Source organism: Tachyglossus aculeatus, chromosome 1, assembly GCF_015852505.1.
Source record: "Tachyglossus aculeatus isolate mTacAcu1 chromosome 1, mTacAcu1.pri, whole genome shotgun sequence".
Classification (NCBI taxonomy): Eukaryota; Metazoa; Chordata; class Mammalia; order Monotremata; family Tachyglossidae; genus Tachyglossus; species Tachyglossus aculeatus.
In genome coordinates, this window is record NC_052066.1 from 2,515,646 (window position 1) to 2,535,557 (window position 19,912).

Sequence of the window (19,912 nt, forward strand, 5' to 3'; positions counted from 1 at the left end):
GCCCACTGTTGGGTCGGGACTGTCTCTAGATGTTGCCAACTTGGACTTCCCAAGCACTTAGTCCAGTGCTCTGCACACAGTAAGCGCTCAATAAATATGACTGATTGATATGTACATGTACATATTACTCTATTTTACTTGTACATATCCATTCTATTTATTTTATTCTGTTAGTATGTTTGGTTTTGTTCTCCGTCTCACCCTCTTAGACTGTGAGCCCGCTGTTGGGTAGGGACCGTCTCTTTATGTGGCCAACTTGGACTTTCCAAGCACTTAGTCCAGTGCTCTGCACACAGTAAGCGCTCAATAAATACGATTGATATGTACATGTACATATTACTCTATTTATTTTACTTGCACATATCTATTCTATTTATTTTATTTTGTTAGTATGTTTGGTTTTGTTCTCCGTCTCCCCCTCTTAGACTGTGAGCCCACTGTTGGGTAGGGATCGTCTCTATATGTTGCCAACTTGGACTTCCCAAGCGCTTAGTCCAGTGCTCTGCACACAGTAAGCGCTCAATAAATACGATTGATTGATTGATATGTACATGTACATATTACTCTATTTTACTTGTACATATCTATTCTATTTATTTTATTTTGTTAGCATGTTTGGTTTTGTTCTCTGTCTCCCCCTTCTAGACCGTGAGCCCGCTGTCGGGTAGGGACCGTCTCTAGATGTTGCCGACTTGGACTTCCCAAGCGCTTAGCACAGTGCTCTGCACACAGTAAGCGCTCAATAAATACAACTGATTGATTGATTGATTGATTGATTGAATGATTGATATGTACATGTACATACTACTCTATTTTACTTGTACATATCTATTCTATTTATTTTATTTTGTTAGTATGTTTGGTTTTGTTCTCCGTCTCCCCCTTCTAGACTGTGAGCCCACTGTTAGGTAGGGACCATCTCTATATGTTGCCAATGTGGACTTCCCAAGCGCTTAGTCCAGTGCTCTGCACGCAGTAAGCGCTCAATAAATACGATTGATTGATATGTACATGTACATATTACTCTATTTTACTTGCACATATCTATTCTATTTATTTTATTTTGTTAGTATGTTTGGTTTTGTTCTCCGTCTCCCCCTCTTAGACTGTGAGCCCACTGTTGGGTCGGGACCGGCTCTATGCGTTGCCAAGTTGGACTTCCCAAGCGCTTAGTCCAGTGCTCTGCACACAGTAAGCGCTCAATAAATATGATTGATTGATTGATGTGTACATGTACATATTACTCTATTTTACTTGTACATATCTATTCTATTTATTTTATTTTGTTAGCATGTTTGGTTTTGTTCTCTGTCTCCCCCTCTTAGACTGTGAGCCCACCATCAGGTAGGGACTGTCTCTAGATGTTGCCAACTTGGACTTCCCAAGCGCTTAGTCCAGTGCTCTGCACACAGTAAGCACTCAATAAATATGATTGATGATATCTATTCTATTTATTTTATTTTGTTAGTATGTTTGGTTTTGTTCTCCATCTCCCCCTCTTAGACTGTGAGCCCGCCGTCGGGTAGGGACCGTCTCTAGATGTTGCCAACTTGGACTTCTCAAGCGCTTAGTCCAGTGCTCTGCACACAGTAAGTGCTCAATAAATACGATTGATTGATTGATTATGTACATGTACATATTACTCTATTTTACTTGTACATATCTATTCTATTTATTTTATTTTGTTAGTATGTTTGGTTTTGTTCTCTGTCTCCCCCTTCTAGACTGTGAGCCCACTGTCGGGTAGGGACCGTCTCTAGATTTTGCCAACTTGGACTTCCGAAGCGCTTAGTCCAGTGCTCTGCACACAGTAAGCGTTCAATAAATACGATTGATTGATTGATTGATTGATATGTACATGTACATATTACTCTATTTTACTTGTACATATCTATTCTATTTATTTTATTTTGTTAATATGTTTGGTTTTGTTCATTCATTCTTTCATTCAATCATATTTATTGAGCGCTTACTGTGTGCAGACCACTGGACTAAGCGTTTGGGAAGTCCAAGTTGGCAACATCTAGAGACGGTCCCTACCCAACAGTGGGCTCACAGGCTAGAAGGGGGAGACGGAGAACAACACAAAACATATTAACAAAATAAAATCAATAGAATAAATATTCATTCAATCATATTTATTGAGCGCTTACTGTGTGCAGAGCATTGGACTAAGCGCTTGGGAAGTCCAAGTCGGCAACATATAGAGACAGTCCCGACCCAACAGCGGGCTCACAGGCTAGAAGGGGGAGACAGACAACAAAACAAAACATATTAACAGAATAAAATAAATAGAATAAATATTTGCTGTCCATCTCCCCCTTCTAGACAGTGAATAATAATAACATTATTCTTCACATTATTATTCACAGTCTTCTAGCCTGTGAGCCCACTGTTGGGTAGGGACCGTCTCTTTATGTTGCCAACTTGGACTCCCCAAGCGCTTAGTCCAGTGCTCTACACACAGTAAGCGCTTAATAAATACGATTGAATGAATGAATGAATAATAATAATGATGGTATTTGTTAAGCGCTTACTATGTGCCAAGCATTATTCTAAGCGCTGGGGGATACAAGGTGATCAGGTTGTCCCATGGGGGGCTCACAGTCTTAATCCCCGTTTTACAGATGAGGGAACTGAGGCCCAGAGAAGTGAAGTGACTTAAATGATGGTATTTGTTAAGCGCTTACTATGTGCAAAGCACTGTTCTAAGCGCTGGGGAGGATACAAGGTGATCGGGTTGTCCCACGTGGGGCTCACAGTCTTAATCCCCGGTTTCCAGATGAGGTCACTGAGGCCCAGAGAAGTCAAGTGACTTGCCCAAAGTCACACAGCTAATTGGTGGAGCCGGGATTTGAACCCATGACCTCTGACTCCAAAGCCCGGGCTCTTTCCACTGAGCCACGCTGCACCCCCTCCCCAACAGCCGTGAGCCAGCCAGCCTCCATTCATTCATTCAATCGTATTTATTGAGCGCTTACGGTGTGCAGAGCACTGGACTAAGCGCTTGGGAAGTACAAGCCTCCAGATTTCCTCTTTTACATTCATTCGTTCAATCGTATTTATTGGGCGCTTACTGTGGGCAGAGCACTGTACTAAGCGCTTGGGAAGTACAAGCCTCCAGATTTCCTCTCTTTCATTCATTCGTTCAATTGTATTTATTGGGCGCTTACTGCGTGCAGAGCACTGTACTAAGCACTCGGGAAGTCCAAGTGGACAACATAGAGAGACGGCCCCTACCCAACACCGGACTCAAAGGCTAGAAGGGGGAGGTGGACAACAAAACCAAACACATTAACAAAATAAAATAAATAGAATAAATATGTACAAATAAAATAGAGTAATAAATACGTACAAACATATATTATTATTCTTCAAGCACTTAGTACAGCGCTCTGCACACAGTAAGCGCTCAATAAATACGATTGAATGAAATGAATGAATACCCACGGGGTCAGGCCAGTGGTTCTCGGTTCTGCTCACAAACCCACCCCTCCCTGACAGCCTCCATTCATTCATTCAATAGTATTTATTGAGCGCTCAGCCTCCATTCATTCATTCAATTGTATTTATTGAGCGCTCAGCCTCCATTCATTCATTCAGTTGTATTTATTGAGCGCTTACGGTGTGCAGAGCACTGTACTGAGCGCTTGGGAAGCACAGGCCTCCAGATTTCCTCTTTTTCATTCCTTCATTCAATCGTATTTATCAGGCGCTTACTGTGTGCAGAGCACTGTACTAAGCGCTCGGGACGTACGGGCCTCCAGATTTCTTCTTTTTCATTCCTTCATTCAATCTTATTTATCGGGCGCTTACTGTGTGCAGAGCACTGTACTAAGCGCTTGGGACGTACAGGCCTCCAGATTTCCTCTTTTTCATTCCTTTGTTCAATCCTATTTATCGGGCGCTTACTGTGTGCAGAGCACTGTACTAAGCGCTTGGGAATCACAGGCCTCCAGATTTCCTCTTTTTCATTCATTCATTCAATTGTATTGGGTGCTTACTGTGTGCAGAGCACTGTACTGAGCGCTCGGGAAGCACAGGCCTCCAGATTTCCTCTTTTTCATTCCTTCGTTCAATTGTATCGGGTGATTACTGTGTGCAGAGCACTGTACTAAGCGTTTGGGAAGTACAGACCTCTAGATTTCCTCTTTTTCATTCATTCGTTCAATTGTATCGGGTGATTACTGTGTGCAGAGCACTGTACTAAGCGCTTGGGAAGTACAGGCCTCCAGATTTCCTCTTTTTCATTCCTTCGCTCAATCGTATTTATCGGGCGCTTACTGTGTACAGAGCGCTGGACTAAGTGCTCGGGAAGTACAGGCCTCCAGATGTCCTCTTTTTCATTCCTTCGTTCAATTGTATTGGGCGCTTACTGTGTGCAGAGCACTGTACTAAGCACTTGGGCAGCACAGGCCTCCAGATTTCCTCTTTTTCATTCCTTTGTTCAATCGTATTTATCAGGGGCTTACTGTGTGCAGAGCACTGTACTGAGCGCTCGGGAAGCACAGGCCTCCAGATGTCCTCTTTTTCATTCATTCGTTCAATTGTATCGGGTGATTACTGTGTGCAGAGCACTGTACTAAGCGTTTGGGAAATACAGGCCTCCAGATTTCCTCTTTTTCATTCATTCGTTCAATTGTATTGGGTGATTACTGTGTGCAGAGCACTGTAGTAAGCGCTTGGGAAGTACAGGCCTCCAGATTTCCTCTTTTTCATTCATTCGTTCAATTGTATCAGGTGATTACTGTGTGCAGAGCACTGTACTAAGCGCTTGGGACGTACAGGCCTCCAGATTTCCTCTTTTTCATTCCTTCGTTCAATCGTATTTATTGGGCGCTTTCTGTGTGCAGAGCACTGTACTAAGCGCTCGGGAAGTACAGGCCTCCAGATTTCCTCTTTTTCATTCCTTCGTTCAATGGTATTTATCGGGCGCTTACTGTGTGCAGAGCACTGTACTAAGCGCTCGGGAAGTACAGGCCTCCAGATTTCCTCTTTTTCAATCCTTCGTTCAATTGTAGTTACCAGGCGCTCACTGTGTGCAGAGCACTGTACTAAGCGCTCGGGAAGTACAGGCCTCCAGATTTCCTCTTTTCATTCCTTTGTTCAATCATATTTATCAGGGGCTTACTGTGTGCAGAGCACTGTACTAAGCGCTTGGGAAGCACAGCCCTCCAGATTTCCTCTTTTTCATTCATTCGTTCAATTGTATCGGGTGATTACTGTGTGCAGAGCACTGTACTAAGCGCTTGGGAAGTACAGGCCTCCAGATTTCCTCTTTTTCATTCCTTCGCTCAATCGTATTTATCGGGCGCTTACTGTGTACAGAGCGCTGGACTAAGCGCTTGGGACGTACAGGCCTCCATATTTCCTCTTTTTCATTCCTTTGTTCAATCCTATTTATCGGGCGCTTACTGTGTGCAGAGCACTGTACTAAGCGCTTGGGAAGTACAGGCCTCCAGATTTCCTCTTTTTCATTCCTTCGTTCAATTGTATTGGGCGCTTACTGTGTGCAGAGCACTGTACTAAGCGCTTGGGAAGCACAGACCTCCAGATTTCCTCTTTTTCATTCCTTCGTTCAATTGTATTGGGCGCTTACTGTGTGCAGAGCACTGTACTAAGCGCTTGGGAAGCACAGACCTCCAGATTTCCTCTTTTTCATTCCTTCGTTCAATTGTATCGGGCGCTTACTGTGTGCAGAGCACTGTACTAAGCGCTCGGGACGTACAGGCCTCCAGATTTCCTCTTTTTCATTCATTCATTCAATTGTATTGGGCGCTTACTGTGTGCAGAGCACTGTACTAAGCACTTGGGACGTACAGGCCTCCAGATGTCCTCTTTTTCATTCCTTCGTTCAATTGTATTGGGCGCTTACTGTGTACAGAGCACTGTACTAAGCGCTTGGGAAGTACAGCCCTCCAGATTTCCTCTTTTTCATTCATTCGTTCAATTGTATCGGGCGCTTACTGTGTGCAGAGCACTGTACTAAGCGCTCGGGAAGTACCAGCCTCCAGATTTCCTCTTTTTCATTCATTCGTTCAATTGTATTGGGTGCTTACTGTGTGCAGAGCACTGTACTGAGCGCTTGGGAAGTACAGGCCTCCAGATGTCCTCTTTTTCCTTCCTTCGTTCAATCGTATTTATCGGGCACTTACTGTGTGCAGAGCACTGTACTAAGCGCTTGGGAAGCACAGGCCTCCCGAAGTCCTCTTTTTCATTCCTTCGTTCAATCGTATTTATCGGGTGATTACTGTGTGCAGAGCACTGTACTAAGCGCTTGGGACGTACAGGCCTCCAGATTTCCTCTTTTTCATTCCTTCGTTCAATTGTATTGGGCGCTTACTGTGTGCAGAGCACTGTACTAAGCGCTTGGGACGTACAGGCCTCCAGATTTCCTCTTTTTCAATCCTTCGTTCAATTGTAGTTACCAGGCGCTCACTGTGTGCAGAGCGCTGTACTAAGCGCTTGGGAAATACAGACCTCCAGATTTCCTCTTTTTCAATCCTTCGTTCAATTGTATTGGGCCCTTACTGTGTGCAGAGCACTGTACTAAGCGCTTGGGAAGCACAGCCCTCCAAATTTCCTCTTTTTCATTCATTCGTTCAATTGTATCGGGCGCTTACTGTGTGCAGAGCACTGTACTAAGCGCTTGGGAAGCACAGGCCTCCAGATTTCCTCTTTTTCATTCCTTCGTTCAATCGTATTTATCGGGCGCTTCCTGTGTGCAGAGCACTGTACTGAGCGCGTGGGAAGCACAGGCCTCCAGATTTCCTCTTTTTCATTCCTTCGTTCAATCGTATTTATCGGGTGCTTCCTGTGTGCAGAGCACTGTACTGAGCGCGTGGGAAGCACAGGCCTCCAGATTTCCTCTTTTTCATTCATTCGTTCAATTGTATCGGGTGATTACTGTGTGCAGAGCACTGTACTAAGCGCTTGGGAAGCACAGCCCTCCAAATTTCCTCTTTTTCATTCCTTCGTTCAATTGTATTGGGCGCTTACTCTGTGCAGAGCACTGTACTAAGCACTTGGGACGTACAACCCTCCATATTTCCTCTTTTTCATTCCTTCGTTCAATTGTATCGGGCGCTTACTGTGTGCAGAGCACTGTACTGAGCGCTCGGGAAGCACAGGCCTCCAGATTTCCTCTTTTTCATCCTTTGTTCAAGTGTATTGGGTGCTTACTGTGTGCAGAGCACTGTACTAAGTGCTTGGGACGTACAGCCCTCCAGATTACCTCTTTTTCATTCCTTCGTTCAATGGTATTTATCGGGCGCTTACTGCGTGCAGAGCACTGGACTAAGCGCCTGTGCCCGCTTGCCAGGAGTGATGAGGCCTAGTCCAGCGGGGAGGATGGCGGAGGGTGGCGTCCGGAGGGGGGGGGACACTGTATTGGGCGACTCCGGCTCCTCCTCAACTGTCCCCCCGTCGTCCGTCCTCTCACAGACCATCGAGGAGCTGGAAGGGGAGATGCTCAACGGTCAGAAGCTGCAGGGCCCCCAGACCGCGGCCCAGGTGTTTAAAGTCCTGACGCGGAAGAAGGTGGTGGACAAGTGAGTGACCCCCCTCCCCGCCCTTTAGACCCCAACTGGGACTTCCCAAGCGCTTAGTACAGCGCTCTGCCCACGCTAAGCGCTCAGTAAGTACCATCATCATCATCATAATAACAATAATAATGGCATTTGTGAAGCGCTTACGACGTGCAGAGCACCGTTCTAAGCGCCGGGGCGGTTACAAGACGATCAGGTTGTCCCACGTGGGGCTCACAGTCTTAACCCCCATTTTGCAGATGAGGTCACTGAGGCTCAGGGAAGGGAAGCGACTTGCCCAAGGTCACCCAGCAGACACGTGGGGGAGTCGGAATTCGGACCCGCGACCTCTGACTCCAAAGCCCGGGCTCTTGCCACTGAGCCACGCTGCTCCGATGATCATCATCAGCATCGATCGTATTTAGTGAGCGCTTACTGTGTGCAGAGCACTGTACTAAGCGCTTGGGAAGTACAAATTGGCAACATCTAGAGACGGTCCCTACCCAACAGTGGGCTCACAGTCTAAACTCCTTCAAGGCCCTATTGAGAGCTCACCTCCTCCAGGAGGCCTTCCCAGACTGAGCCCCTTCCTTCCTCTCCCCCTCGTCCCCCTCTCCATTACCTCCTTCCCTTCCCCACAGCACCTGTATATATGTATAGCTGTCTGTACATATTTATTACTCTATTTATTTTACTTGTCCATATCTATTCTATTTATTTGATTTTGTTAGTATGTTCCCCACAGCACCTGTACATATGTATAGATGTTTGTCCATATTTATTACTCTCTTTATTTATTTTACTTGTCCATATCTATTCTATTTATTTGATTTTGTTAGTATGTTCCCCACAGCACCTGTATATATGTATAGATATTTGTCCATATTTATTACTCTTTATTTATTTTACTTGTCCATATCTATTCTATTTATTTTATTTTGTTAGTATGTTCCCCACAGCACCTGTATATATGTATAGATGTTTGTACAGATTTATTACTCTATTTATTTATTTAACTTGTCCATATCTATTCTATTTATTTCATTTTGTTAGTATGTTCCCCACAGCACCTGTATATATGTATAGATGTTTGTACAGATTTATTACTCTATTTATTTATTTTACTTGTCCATATCTATTCTATTTATTTGATTTCGTTAGTATGTTCCCCACTGCACCTGTATATATGTATAGATGTCTGTACGTATTTATTACTCTATTTTACTTGTACATATCTATTCTATTTATTTTGTTAGTATGTTCCCCACAGCACCTGTATATACGTATAGATGTTTTTGTACAGATTTATTACTCTATTTATTTATTTATTTTACTTGTACAGATCTATTCTATTTATTTGATTTTGTTAGTATGTTCCCCACAGCACCTGTATATATGTATAGATGTTTGTCCAGATTTATTACTCTATTTATTTATTTATTTTACTTGTCCATATCTATTCTATTTATTTGATTTTGTTAGTATGTTCCCCACAGCACCTGTATATATGTATAGATGTTTGTCCAGATTTATTACTCTATTTATTTATTTATTTTACTTGTCCATATCTATTCTATTTATTTTATTTTGTTAGTATGTTCCCCACAGCACCTGTATATATGTATAGATGTTTGTACAGATTTATTACTCTTATTTATTTTACTTGTCCATATCTATTCTATTTATTTTGTATGTTCCCCACAGCACCTGTATGTATGTATAGATGTTTGTCCATATTTATTACTCTATTTATTTATTTATTTTGCTTGTACATATCTAGTCTATTTATTTGATTTTGTTAGTATGTTCCCCACAGCACCTGTATATATGTATAGATGTTTGTACAGATTTATCACTCTATTTATTTATTTATTTTACTTGTCCATATCTATTCTATTTATTTGATTTCGTTAGTATGTTCCCCACAGCACCTGGATATATGTATATATGTTTGTACATATTTATTACTCTATTTATTTATTTATTTTACTTGTCCATATCTATTCTATTTATTTGATTTTGGTAGTATGTTTGGTTTTGTTGTCTGTCTCCCCCTTCTAGACTGTGAGCCCGCTGTTGGGTAGGGACTGTCTCTAGATGTTGCCAATTCGGACTTCCCAAGCGCTTAGTCCAGTGCTCTGCACATAGGAAGCGCTCAATAAATGCGATTGATGATGATGATGATGTTGGGTAGGGACTGTCTCTAGATGTTGCCAACTTGGACTTCCCAAGCGCTTAGTACAGTGCTCTGCACATAGTAAGCGCTCAATAAATACGATCGATGATGATGATGATGATGATAAAGAAATGGACACATTCCCCGCCTCCGGCGCGCTGGCGGTCGTCTAGAGGGGGAGACCGACGTAAACCATCAATGATGAGATCTGGATTTATTTCTTTTACTTGTACATATTTATCTTATTCGGTGAATAGGTTTGGGTTTGTGGTCTGTCTCCCCCTTCTATTGGGTAGGGACCGTCTCTATATGTTGCCAACTTGGACTTCCCAAGCGCTCAGTACAGTGCTCTGCACACGGTAAGCGCTCAATAAATACGATCGATGATGATGATGATGATGATGATGATGTCGTCTCCCCCTCTAATAGTAATAATGGCATTTGTTAAGCGAAATTCCAGTCCCAGAGAGACAGAGAGCCAGCTGTTGGGTAGGGACTGTCTCTCTATGTTGCCAACTTGGACTTCCCAAGCGCTTAGTACAGTGCTCTGCACACGGTAAGCGCTCAATAAATACGATTGATGATGATGATGATGATGATGTCTCCCCCTCTAATAGTAATAATGGCATTTGTCAAGCGAAATTCCGGTCCCAGAGAGACAGACAGCCCGCTGTTGGGTAGGGACCGTCTCTCTATGTTGCCAACTTGGACTTCCCAAGCGCTTAGTCCAGTGCTCTGCACACGGTAAGCGCTCAATAAATACGATCGATGATGATGATGATGATGATGATGATGATGATGATGATGATGTCTCCCCCTCTAATAGTAATAATGGCATTTGTCAAGCGAAATTCCAGTCCCAGAGAGACAGAGAGCCCGCTGTTGGGTAGGGACCGTCTCTCTATGTTGCCAACTTGGACTTCCCAAGCGCTTAGTACAGTGCTCTGCACACGGTAAGCGCTCAATAAATACGATCGATGATGATGATGATGATGATGATGATGATGATGATGTCTCCCCCTCTAATAGTAATAATGGCATTTGTCAAGTGAAATTCCGGTCCCAGAGAGACAGAGAGCCCACTGTTGGGAAGGGACCATCTCTCTATGTTGCCAACTTGGACTTCCCAAGCGCTTAGTACAGTGCTCTGCACACAGTAAGCGCTCAATAAATGCAATTGATGATGATGATAATGATGTCTCCCCCTCTAATAGTAATAATGGCATTTGTCAAGCGAAATTCCGGTCCCAGAGAGACAGAGAGCCCGCTGTTGGGTAGAGACCGTCTCTCTATGTTGCCAACTTGGACTTCCCAAGCGCTCAGTACAGTGCTCTGCACACGGTAAGCCCTCTATAAATGCAATCGATGATGATGATGATGATGTCTCCCCCTCTAATAGTAATAATGGCATTTGTCAAGCGAAATTCCGGTCCCAGAGAGACAGACAGCCCGCTGTTGGGTAGGGACCATCTCTAGATGTTGCCAACTTGGACTTCCCAAGCGCTTAGTACAGTGCTCTGCACACGGTAAGCGCTCAATAAATACGGTCGATGATGATGATGATGATGATGATGATGATGATGTCTCCCCCTCTAATAGTAATAATGGCATTTGTCAAGCAAAATCCGGCCCCAGAGAGACAGAGAGCCCGCTGTTGGGATGGGACCATCTCTCTATGTTGCCAACTTGGACTTCCCAAGCGCTTAGTACAGTGCTCTGCACACAGTAAGCGCTCAATAAATACGATCGATGATGATGATGATGATGATGATGATGATGTCTCTCCCTCTAATAGTAATAATGGCATTTGTCAAGCGAAATTCCGGTCCCAGAGAGACAGAGAGCCCGCTGTTGGGTAGGGACCGTCTCTCTATGTTGCCAACTTGGACTTCCCAAGCGCTTAGTACAGTGCTCTGCACACAGTAAGCGCTCAATAAATGCAATTGATGATGATGATAATGATGTCTCCCCCTGTAATAGTAATAACAGCATTTGTCAAGCAAAATTCCGGTCCCAGAGAGACAGAGAGCCCGCTGTTGGGTAGGGACCATCTCTCTATGTTGTCAACTTGGACTTCCCAAGCGCTTAGTACAGTGCTCTGCACACGGTAAGCCCTCTATAAATGCGATCGATGATGATGATGATGATGATGATGATGTCTCCCCCTCTAATAGTAATAATGGCATTTGTCAAGCAAAATCCGGTCCCAGAGAGACAGAGAGCCCGCTGTTGGGTAGGGACCGTCTCTCTATGTTGCCAACTTGGACTTCCCAAGCGCTTAGTACAGTGCTCTGCACACAGTAAGCGCTCAATAAATGCAATTGATGATGATGATAATGATGTCTCCCCCTCTAATAGTAATAATGGCATTTGTTAAGCGAAATTCCGGTCCCAGAGAGACAGAGAGCCCGCTGTTGGGTAGGGACCGTCTCTCTATGTTGCCAACTTGGACTTCCCAAGCGCTTAGTACAGTGCTCTGCACACGGTAAGCGCTCAATAAATACGATCGATGATGATGATGATGATGATGATGATGATGATGATGTCGATGTCTCCCCCTCTAATAGTAATAATGGCATTTGTCAAGCGAAATTCCGGTCCCAGAGAGACAGAGAGCCCACTGTTGGGAAGGGACCATCTCTCTATGTTGCCAACTTGGACTTCCCAAGCGCTTAGTACAGTGCTCTGCACACGGTAAGCGCTCAATAAATACGATTGATGATGATGATGATGATGATGTCTCCCCCTCTAATAGTAATAATGGCATTTGTCAAGCGAAATTCCGGTCCCAGAGAGACAGACAGCCCGCTGTTGGGTAGGGTCCGTCTCTATATGTTGCCAACTTGGACTTCCCAAGTGCTCAGTACAGTGCTCTGCACACGGTAAGCGCTCAATAAATACAATTGATGATGATGATGATGATGTCTCCCCCTCTAATAATAATAATGGCATTTGTTTAGCGCTTACTATGTGCAGAGCACCGTTCTAAGCGCTGGGGAGGTTACAAGGTGATCAGGTTGTCCCATGTCCCAGGAGAAGGAGCGTGAATCTGTGGAAGGAGCCCGGGCTTTGGAGTCAGAGGTCATGGGTTCAAATCCCAGCTCTGCCACTTGTCAGCTGTGTGACTTTGGGCAAGTCACTTCGCTTCTCTGGGGCTCAGTTCCCTCATCTGGAAAATGGGGCTGAAGACTGTGAGCCCCCCATGGGACAACCTGATCACCTTGTAACCTCCCCCGTGCTTAGAACAGTGCTTTGCACATAGTAAGCGCTTAGTAAATGCCATTATTATTATTTATTATTAATATTATTATGTGGAGCTCACAGTCTTAGCCCCCATTTTCCAGATGAGGTCACTGAGCCCCAGAGAAGTGAAGTGACTTGCCCAAAGTCACACAGCTGACAATTGGCAGAGCTGGGGTTTGAACCCATGACCTCGGACTCCAAATAATGATAATGATGGCATTTATTAAGCGCTTACTATGTGCAGAGCACTGTTCTAAGCCCTGGGGAGGTTACAAGGTGATCAGGTTGTCCCCGGGGCGGCTCCCAGTCTTCATCCCCATTTTCCAGATGAGGGAACTGAGGCCCAGAGAAGTGCAGTGACTTGTCCAAAGTCACCCAGCTGACAATTGGCGGAGCCGGGATTTGAACCCATGACCTCTGACTCCAAAGCCCGGGCTCTTTCCACAGAGCCACGCTGCTTCTCTAGACTGTAAGCTCCTTGTGGGCAGGGAATAATAATAATAACAACAATAATAATAATAACAGCAATAATAATAATGATAATAATAATAATTATGGCATTTGTTCATTCAATCAAGAGAAGCAGCGTGGCTCAAGAGAAGCAGCGTGGTTCAGTGGAAAGAGCCCGGGCTTTGGAATCAGAGGTCATGGGTTCGAATCCTGACTCCACCAATTGTCAGCTGTGTGACTTTGGGCAAGTCACTTCACTTCTCTGTGCCTCAGTTACCTCAACTGGAAAATGGGGATGAAGACTGTGAGCCCCCGTGGGACAACCTGATCACCTGGTAACCTCCCCAGCGATTAGAACAGTGCTTGGCACATAGTAAGCGCTTAATAAATGCCATCATTACTATTATTGTCATTATCATCTGAGAACAGTGCTTTGCACAGAGTAAGCGCTTAATAAATGCCATCATTATTATTATTGTCATTATCATCTGAGAACAGTGCTTTGCACAGAGTAAGCGCTTAATAAATGCCACCATCATCATTATTATTATTATTATTGTCATTATTATCTGAGAACAGTGCTTTGCACAGAGTAAGCGCTTAATAAGTGCCATCATTATTATTATTATCATTATTATCTGAGAACAGTGCTTTGCACAGAGTAAGCGCTTAATAAATGCCATCATCATTATTATTGTCATTATCATCTGAGAACAGTGCTTTGCACAGAGTAAAAGCGCTTAATAAATGCCATTATTATTATTATTATTATTGTCATTATTATCTGAGAACAGTGCTTTGCACAGAGTAAGCGCTTAAGAAATGCCATCATTCTTATTACTTGAGAACAGTGCTTGGCACATAGTAAGCGCTCAATAAATGCCATCATCATTATTATTATTGTCATTATCATCTGAGAACACTGCTTTGCACAGAGTAAGCGCTTAATAAATGTCATTATCGTCATTATTATTATTATTGTCATTATCTGAAAACAGTGCTTTGCACAGAGTAAGCAATTAAGAAATGCCATCATTCTTATTACCTGAGAACAGTGCTTGGCACATAGTATGTGCTTAATGAATACCACCATCATCATCATTATTATTATTATTGTCATTATTATCTGAGGACAGTGCTTTGCACAGAGTAAGCGCTTAATAAATGCCATCATCATTATCATTATTATTGTCATTATTATCTGAGAACAGTGCTTTGCACAGAGCAAGCGCTTAAGAAATGCCATCATTCTTATTACCTGAGAACAGTGCTTTGCACAGAGTAAGCGCTTAATAAATGCCATCATTATTATTATTGTCATTATCATCTGAGAACAGTGCTTTGCACAGAGTAAGCACTTAATAAATGCCATCATCATCATCATTATTATTATTATTGTCTGAGAACAGTGCTTGGCACAGAGTAAGCGCTTAATAAATGCCATCATCATCATTATTATTATTATTATTATTGTAATTATTATCTGAAAACAGTGCTTTGCACAGAGTAAGCACTTAATAACTGCCATCATCATTATTGTTGTCATTATCATCTGAGAACAGTGCTTTGCACAGAGTAAGTGCTTAATAAATGCCATCATCATCATCATTATTATTATTGTCATTATTATCTGAGAACAGTGCTTTGCACAGAGTAAGTGCTTAAGAAATGCCATCATTCTTATTACCTGAGAACAGTGCTTGGCACATAGTAAGCGCTTAATAAATGCCATCATTATTATTATTGTCATTATCATCTGAGAACAGTGCTTTGCACAGAGTAAAAGCGCTTAATAAATGCCATCATCATTATTATTATTATTGTCATTATTATCTGAAAACAGTGCTTTGCACAGAGTAAGCGCTTAAGAAATGCCATCATTATTATTATTATTGTCATTATCATCTGAGAACAGTGCTTTGCACAGAGTAAGCGCTTAATAAATGCCATCATCATCATTATTATTATTATTGTCATTATTATCTGAAAACAGTGCTTTGCACAGAGTAAGCGCTCAATAAGTGCCATCATTATTATTATTGTCACTACTATCTGAGAACAGTGCTTTGCACAGAGTAAGTGCTTAATAAATGCCATCATCATCATCATTATTATTATTGTCATTATTATCTGAGAACAGTGCTTTGCACAGAGTAAGCGCTTAAGAAATGCCATCATTCTTATTACCTGAGAACAGTGCTTGGCACATAGTAAGCGCTTAATAAATGCCATCATTATTATTATTGTCATTATCATCTGAGAACAGTGCTTTGCACAGAGTAAAAGTGCTTAATAAATGCCATCATCATTATTATTATTATTGTCATTATTATCTGAAAACAGTGCTTTGCACAGAGTAAGCGCTTAAGAAATGCCATCATTATTATTATTATTGTCATTATCATCTGAGAACAGTGCTTTGCACAGAGAAAGCGCTTAATAAATGCCATCATCATCATTATTATTATTATTGTCATTATTATCTGAGAACAGTGCTTTGCACAGAGTAAGCGCTCAATAAGTGCCATCATTATTATTATTGTCACTACTATCTGAGAACAGTGCTTTGCACAGAGTAAGTGCTTAATAAATGCCATCATCATCATCATTATTATTATTGTCATTATTATCTGAGAACAGTGCTTTGCACAGAGTAAGCGCTTAAGAAATGCCATCATTCTTATTACCTGAGAACAGTGCTTGGCACAGAGTAAGCGATTAATAAATGCCATCATTATTATTATTGTCATTATCATCTGAGAACAGTGCTTTGCACAGAGTAAGCGCTTAATAAATGCCATCATCATCATTATTATTATTATTATCTGAGAACAGTGCTTTGCACAGAGTAAGTGCTTAATAAATGCCATCATCATCATTATTATTATTATTATTGTAATTATTATCTGAAAACAGTGCTTTGCACAGAGTAAGCGCTTAAGAAATGCCACCATTCTTCTTACCTGAGAACAGTGCTTGGCACAGAGTAAGCACTTAATAAATGCCATCATCATTATTATTGTCATTATCATCTGAGAACAGTGCTTTGCACAGAGTAAGCGCTTAATAAATGCCATCATCATCATCATTATTATTATTATTGTCATTATTATCTGAGAACAGTGCTTTGCACAGAGTAAGCGCTTAAGAAATGTCATCATTCTTATTACCTGAGAACAGTGCTTGGCACATAGTAAGCGCTTAATAAATGCCATCATCATTATTAGTGTCATTATCATCTGAGAACAGTGCTTTGCACAGAGTAAAAGCGCTTAATAAATGCCATCATCATCATTATTATTATTATTATTATTGTCATTATTATCTGAGAACAGTGCTTTGCACAGAGTAAGCACTTAAGAAATGCCATCATCATTATTATTGTCATTATCATCTGAGAACAGTGCTTTGCACAGAGAAAGCACCTAATAAATGCCATCATTATTATTATTATTATTATTGTCATTATTATCTGAGAACAGTGCTTTGCACAGAGTAAGCGCTTAAGAAATGCCATCATTCTTATTACCTGACAACAGTGCTTGGCACATAGTAAGCGCTTAATAAATGCCATCATTATTATTATTGTCATTATCTTTGGAGAACAGTGCTTTGCACAGAGTAAAAGCGCTTAATAAATGCCACCATCATCATTATTATTATTCTTATTGTCATTATTATCTGAGAACAGTGCTTTGCACAGAGTAAGCGCTTAAGAAATGCCATCATCATCATCATTACTATTATTATTATTATTGTCATTATTATCTGAGAACAGTGCTTTGCACAGAGTAAGCGCTTAAGAAATGCCATCATTATTATTATTGTCATTATCATCTGAGAACAGTGCTTTGCACAGAGTAAGCGCTTAAGAAATGCCATCATCATCATCATTATTATTGTCATTATTACCTGAGAACAGTGCTTTGCACAGAGTAAGTGCTTAGTAAATGCCATCATCATTATTATTATTGTCTTTATCATCTGAGAACAGTGCTTTGCACAGAGTAAGCGCTTAATAAATGCCATCATCATCATTATTATTATTATTGTCATTATTACCTGAGAACAGTGCTTTGCACAGAGTAAGCGCTTAAGAAATGCCATCATTATTATTATTATTATTATTCAGTCGTATTTATTGAGCACTTACTGTGTGCAGAGCACTGTACTAAGCGCTTGGGAAGTCCAAGTTGGCAACAGATAGGGACGGTCCCTACCCGACGGCGGGCTCACAGTCATCAGTCGTATTTATTGAGCGCTTACTGTGTGCAGAGCACTGTACTAAGCGCTTGGGAAGTCCAAGTCAGTCAATCAATCAATCAATCAATCGTATTTATTGAGCGCTTACTATGTGCAGAGCACTGTACTAAGCGCTTGGGAAGTCCGAGTTGGCAACAGATAGGGACGGTCCCTACCCGACGGCGGGCTCACAGTCCTCAGTCGTATTTATTGAGCGCTTACTGTGTGCAGAGCACTGGACTAAGCGCTTAAGGGCTCACAGTCTAGAAGTCTCCCCCTTTTAGACTGTGAGCCCGCTGTCGGGCAGGGACCGTCTCTCGATGTTGCCAATTTGTCCTTCCCAAGCGCTTAGGACAGTGCCCCGCGCGCAGTAAGCGCTCAATAGCTAGAAGTCACCGTCTGTTATCGTCTCCGCCGCAGGTTCCCGCTGTTCGTCACCGTCTACCGGATCTGCTACGAGGGGAAGTCAGTACAGCAGTTCATCGGGTGTCTCCAACATCACCCCGAGCACATGTGATGGCCGCCCCCCGGCCCCATAAAGGGATCAGAGCCCCTCTCCCAGGCTAAGGTCGGGTCTTGGGGTTGTTTTCTCCCGCTCGTCCGGTCCCCACCTCCGGCGTAGGCCCCGTCCGGCCTTCGGCTCGCGGACGTCCCCCCCAAGTCCGGGAGCTTGGGAGACACCCCCGGCGTCGCCGGGGCCTTGGGTCTCGTCCCGCGGGTTCCGGCCCGAGGCCTCGGATGCCACACGGGAGCAGATTGGGAGGCAGGGAGGATGCGGCCTCCTTTTTAATCTGGGGGACAAAAGTGGGAATTCTTTTCGACCGTGAGCCCGCCGTCGGGTAGGGACCGTCTCTAGATGTTGCCGACTTGGACTTCCCAAGCGCTCAGTCCAGTGCTCTGCACACAGTAAGCGCTCGATAAATCCGATTGATGATGATAGTCAGCGCTTCATAAATGCCATTATTATTATTATTAGGATCGGGGAGTACAATTCAGCAACAGATAGGGACAATCCCCGCCCGACCATGGGATCGCGGCCTAGAAAGGCGAGGCGACGGACAATCAAACACCGTCCAGGTGGGGAAACGGAGGCCCGGCCAGGAGGGGCCGGGGGGAGTCGTGTGGATGATCGTCGTCAGTCGTATTTATTGAGCGCTTACGGCGTGCAGAGCGCCGGACTAAGCGCTTGGGAAGGCCAAGTCGGCAACGGAGAGAGACGGTCCCTACCCAGCAGCGGAGAACAAAACCAAACGTGCTAACAAAAGAAAATAAATAGAATAGATGGGTACAAGTAAAATGAATAAATAAATAGAGTAATAAAAACAGAGTAATAAACAGCACCTGTATATATGTTTGTGCATATTTAACTCTATTTATTTATTTCTTTTACTTGTCCATATCTATTCTATTTTATTTTGTTAGTATGTTTGGTTTTGTTCTCCGTCTCCCCCTTCTAGACTGTGAGCCCACTGTTGGGGAGGGACCGTCTCTAGATGTTGCCAATTTGGACTTCCCAAGCGCTCAGTCCAGTGCTCTGCACACAGTAAGCGCTCGATAAATCCGATTGATGATGATAGTAAGCGCTTCATAAATGCCATTATTATTATTATTAGGATCGGGGAGTACAATTCAGCAACAGATAGGGCCAATCCCCGCCCGGCCATGGGATCGCGGCCTAGAAAGGCGAGGCGACGGACAATCAAACACCGTCCAGGTGGGGAAACGGAGGCCCGGCCAGGAGGGGCCGGGGGGAGTCGTGTGGATGATCGTCGTCAGTCGTATTTATTGAGCGCTTACGGCGTGCAGAGCGCCGGACTAAGCGCTTGGGAAGGCCAAGTCGGCAACGGAGAGAGACGGTCCCTACCCAGCAGCGGAGAACAAAACCAAACACGCTGACAAAAGAAAATAAATAGAATAGATGGGTACAAGTAAAATAAATAAATAAATAGAGTAATAAAAATAGAGTAATAAACAGCACCTGTACATACGTTTGTACATATTTATTACTCTTTATTTCTTTTACTTGTCCATATCTATTCTATTTATTTTATTTTGTTGGTATGTTTGGTTTTGTTCTCCGTCTCCCCCTTCTAGACTGTTGGGTAGGGACCGTCTCTATATGTTGCCAACCTGTACTTCCCAAGCGCTCAGTCCAGTGCTCTGCACACAGTAAGCGCTCAATAAATACGATTGATGATGATGATGAAGGGCCATCTGGGCCGGCCCGAACCCGAGGCTACCGTCAGAGCCCCGGGTTATCCGCACGTTTCAATTA

General features: G+C 43.1%; 1 protein-coding gene across 1 annotated transcript in view; it reads left to right on the plus strand.

Annotated features, from left to right (window-relative positions):
- Window positions 1-18,526, plus strand: part of LOC119925345 (glycerol-3-phosphate dehydrogenase [NAD(+)], cytoplasmic-like) — a 72,857-nt gene extending 54,331 nt beyond the window's left edge. Inside the window, exons 7-8 of the mRNA XM_038743437.1 lie at window positions 7,444-7,550; window positions 18,058-18,526. Of these exons, the coding sequence (XP_038599365.1) occupies window positions 7,444-7,550; window positions 18,058-18,154 (204 nt within the window). The 3' untranslated portion in view covers window positions 18,155-18,526. The remainder of the gene's footprint in view (window positions 1-7,443; window positions 7,551-18,057) is intronic.
- Window positions 18,527-19,912: the final 1,386 nt, after the last annotated feature.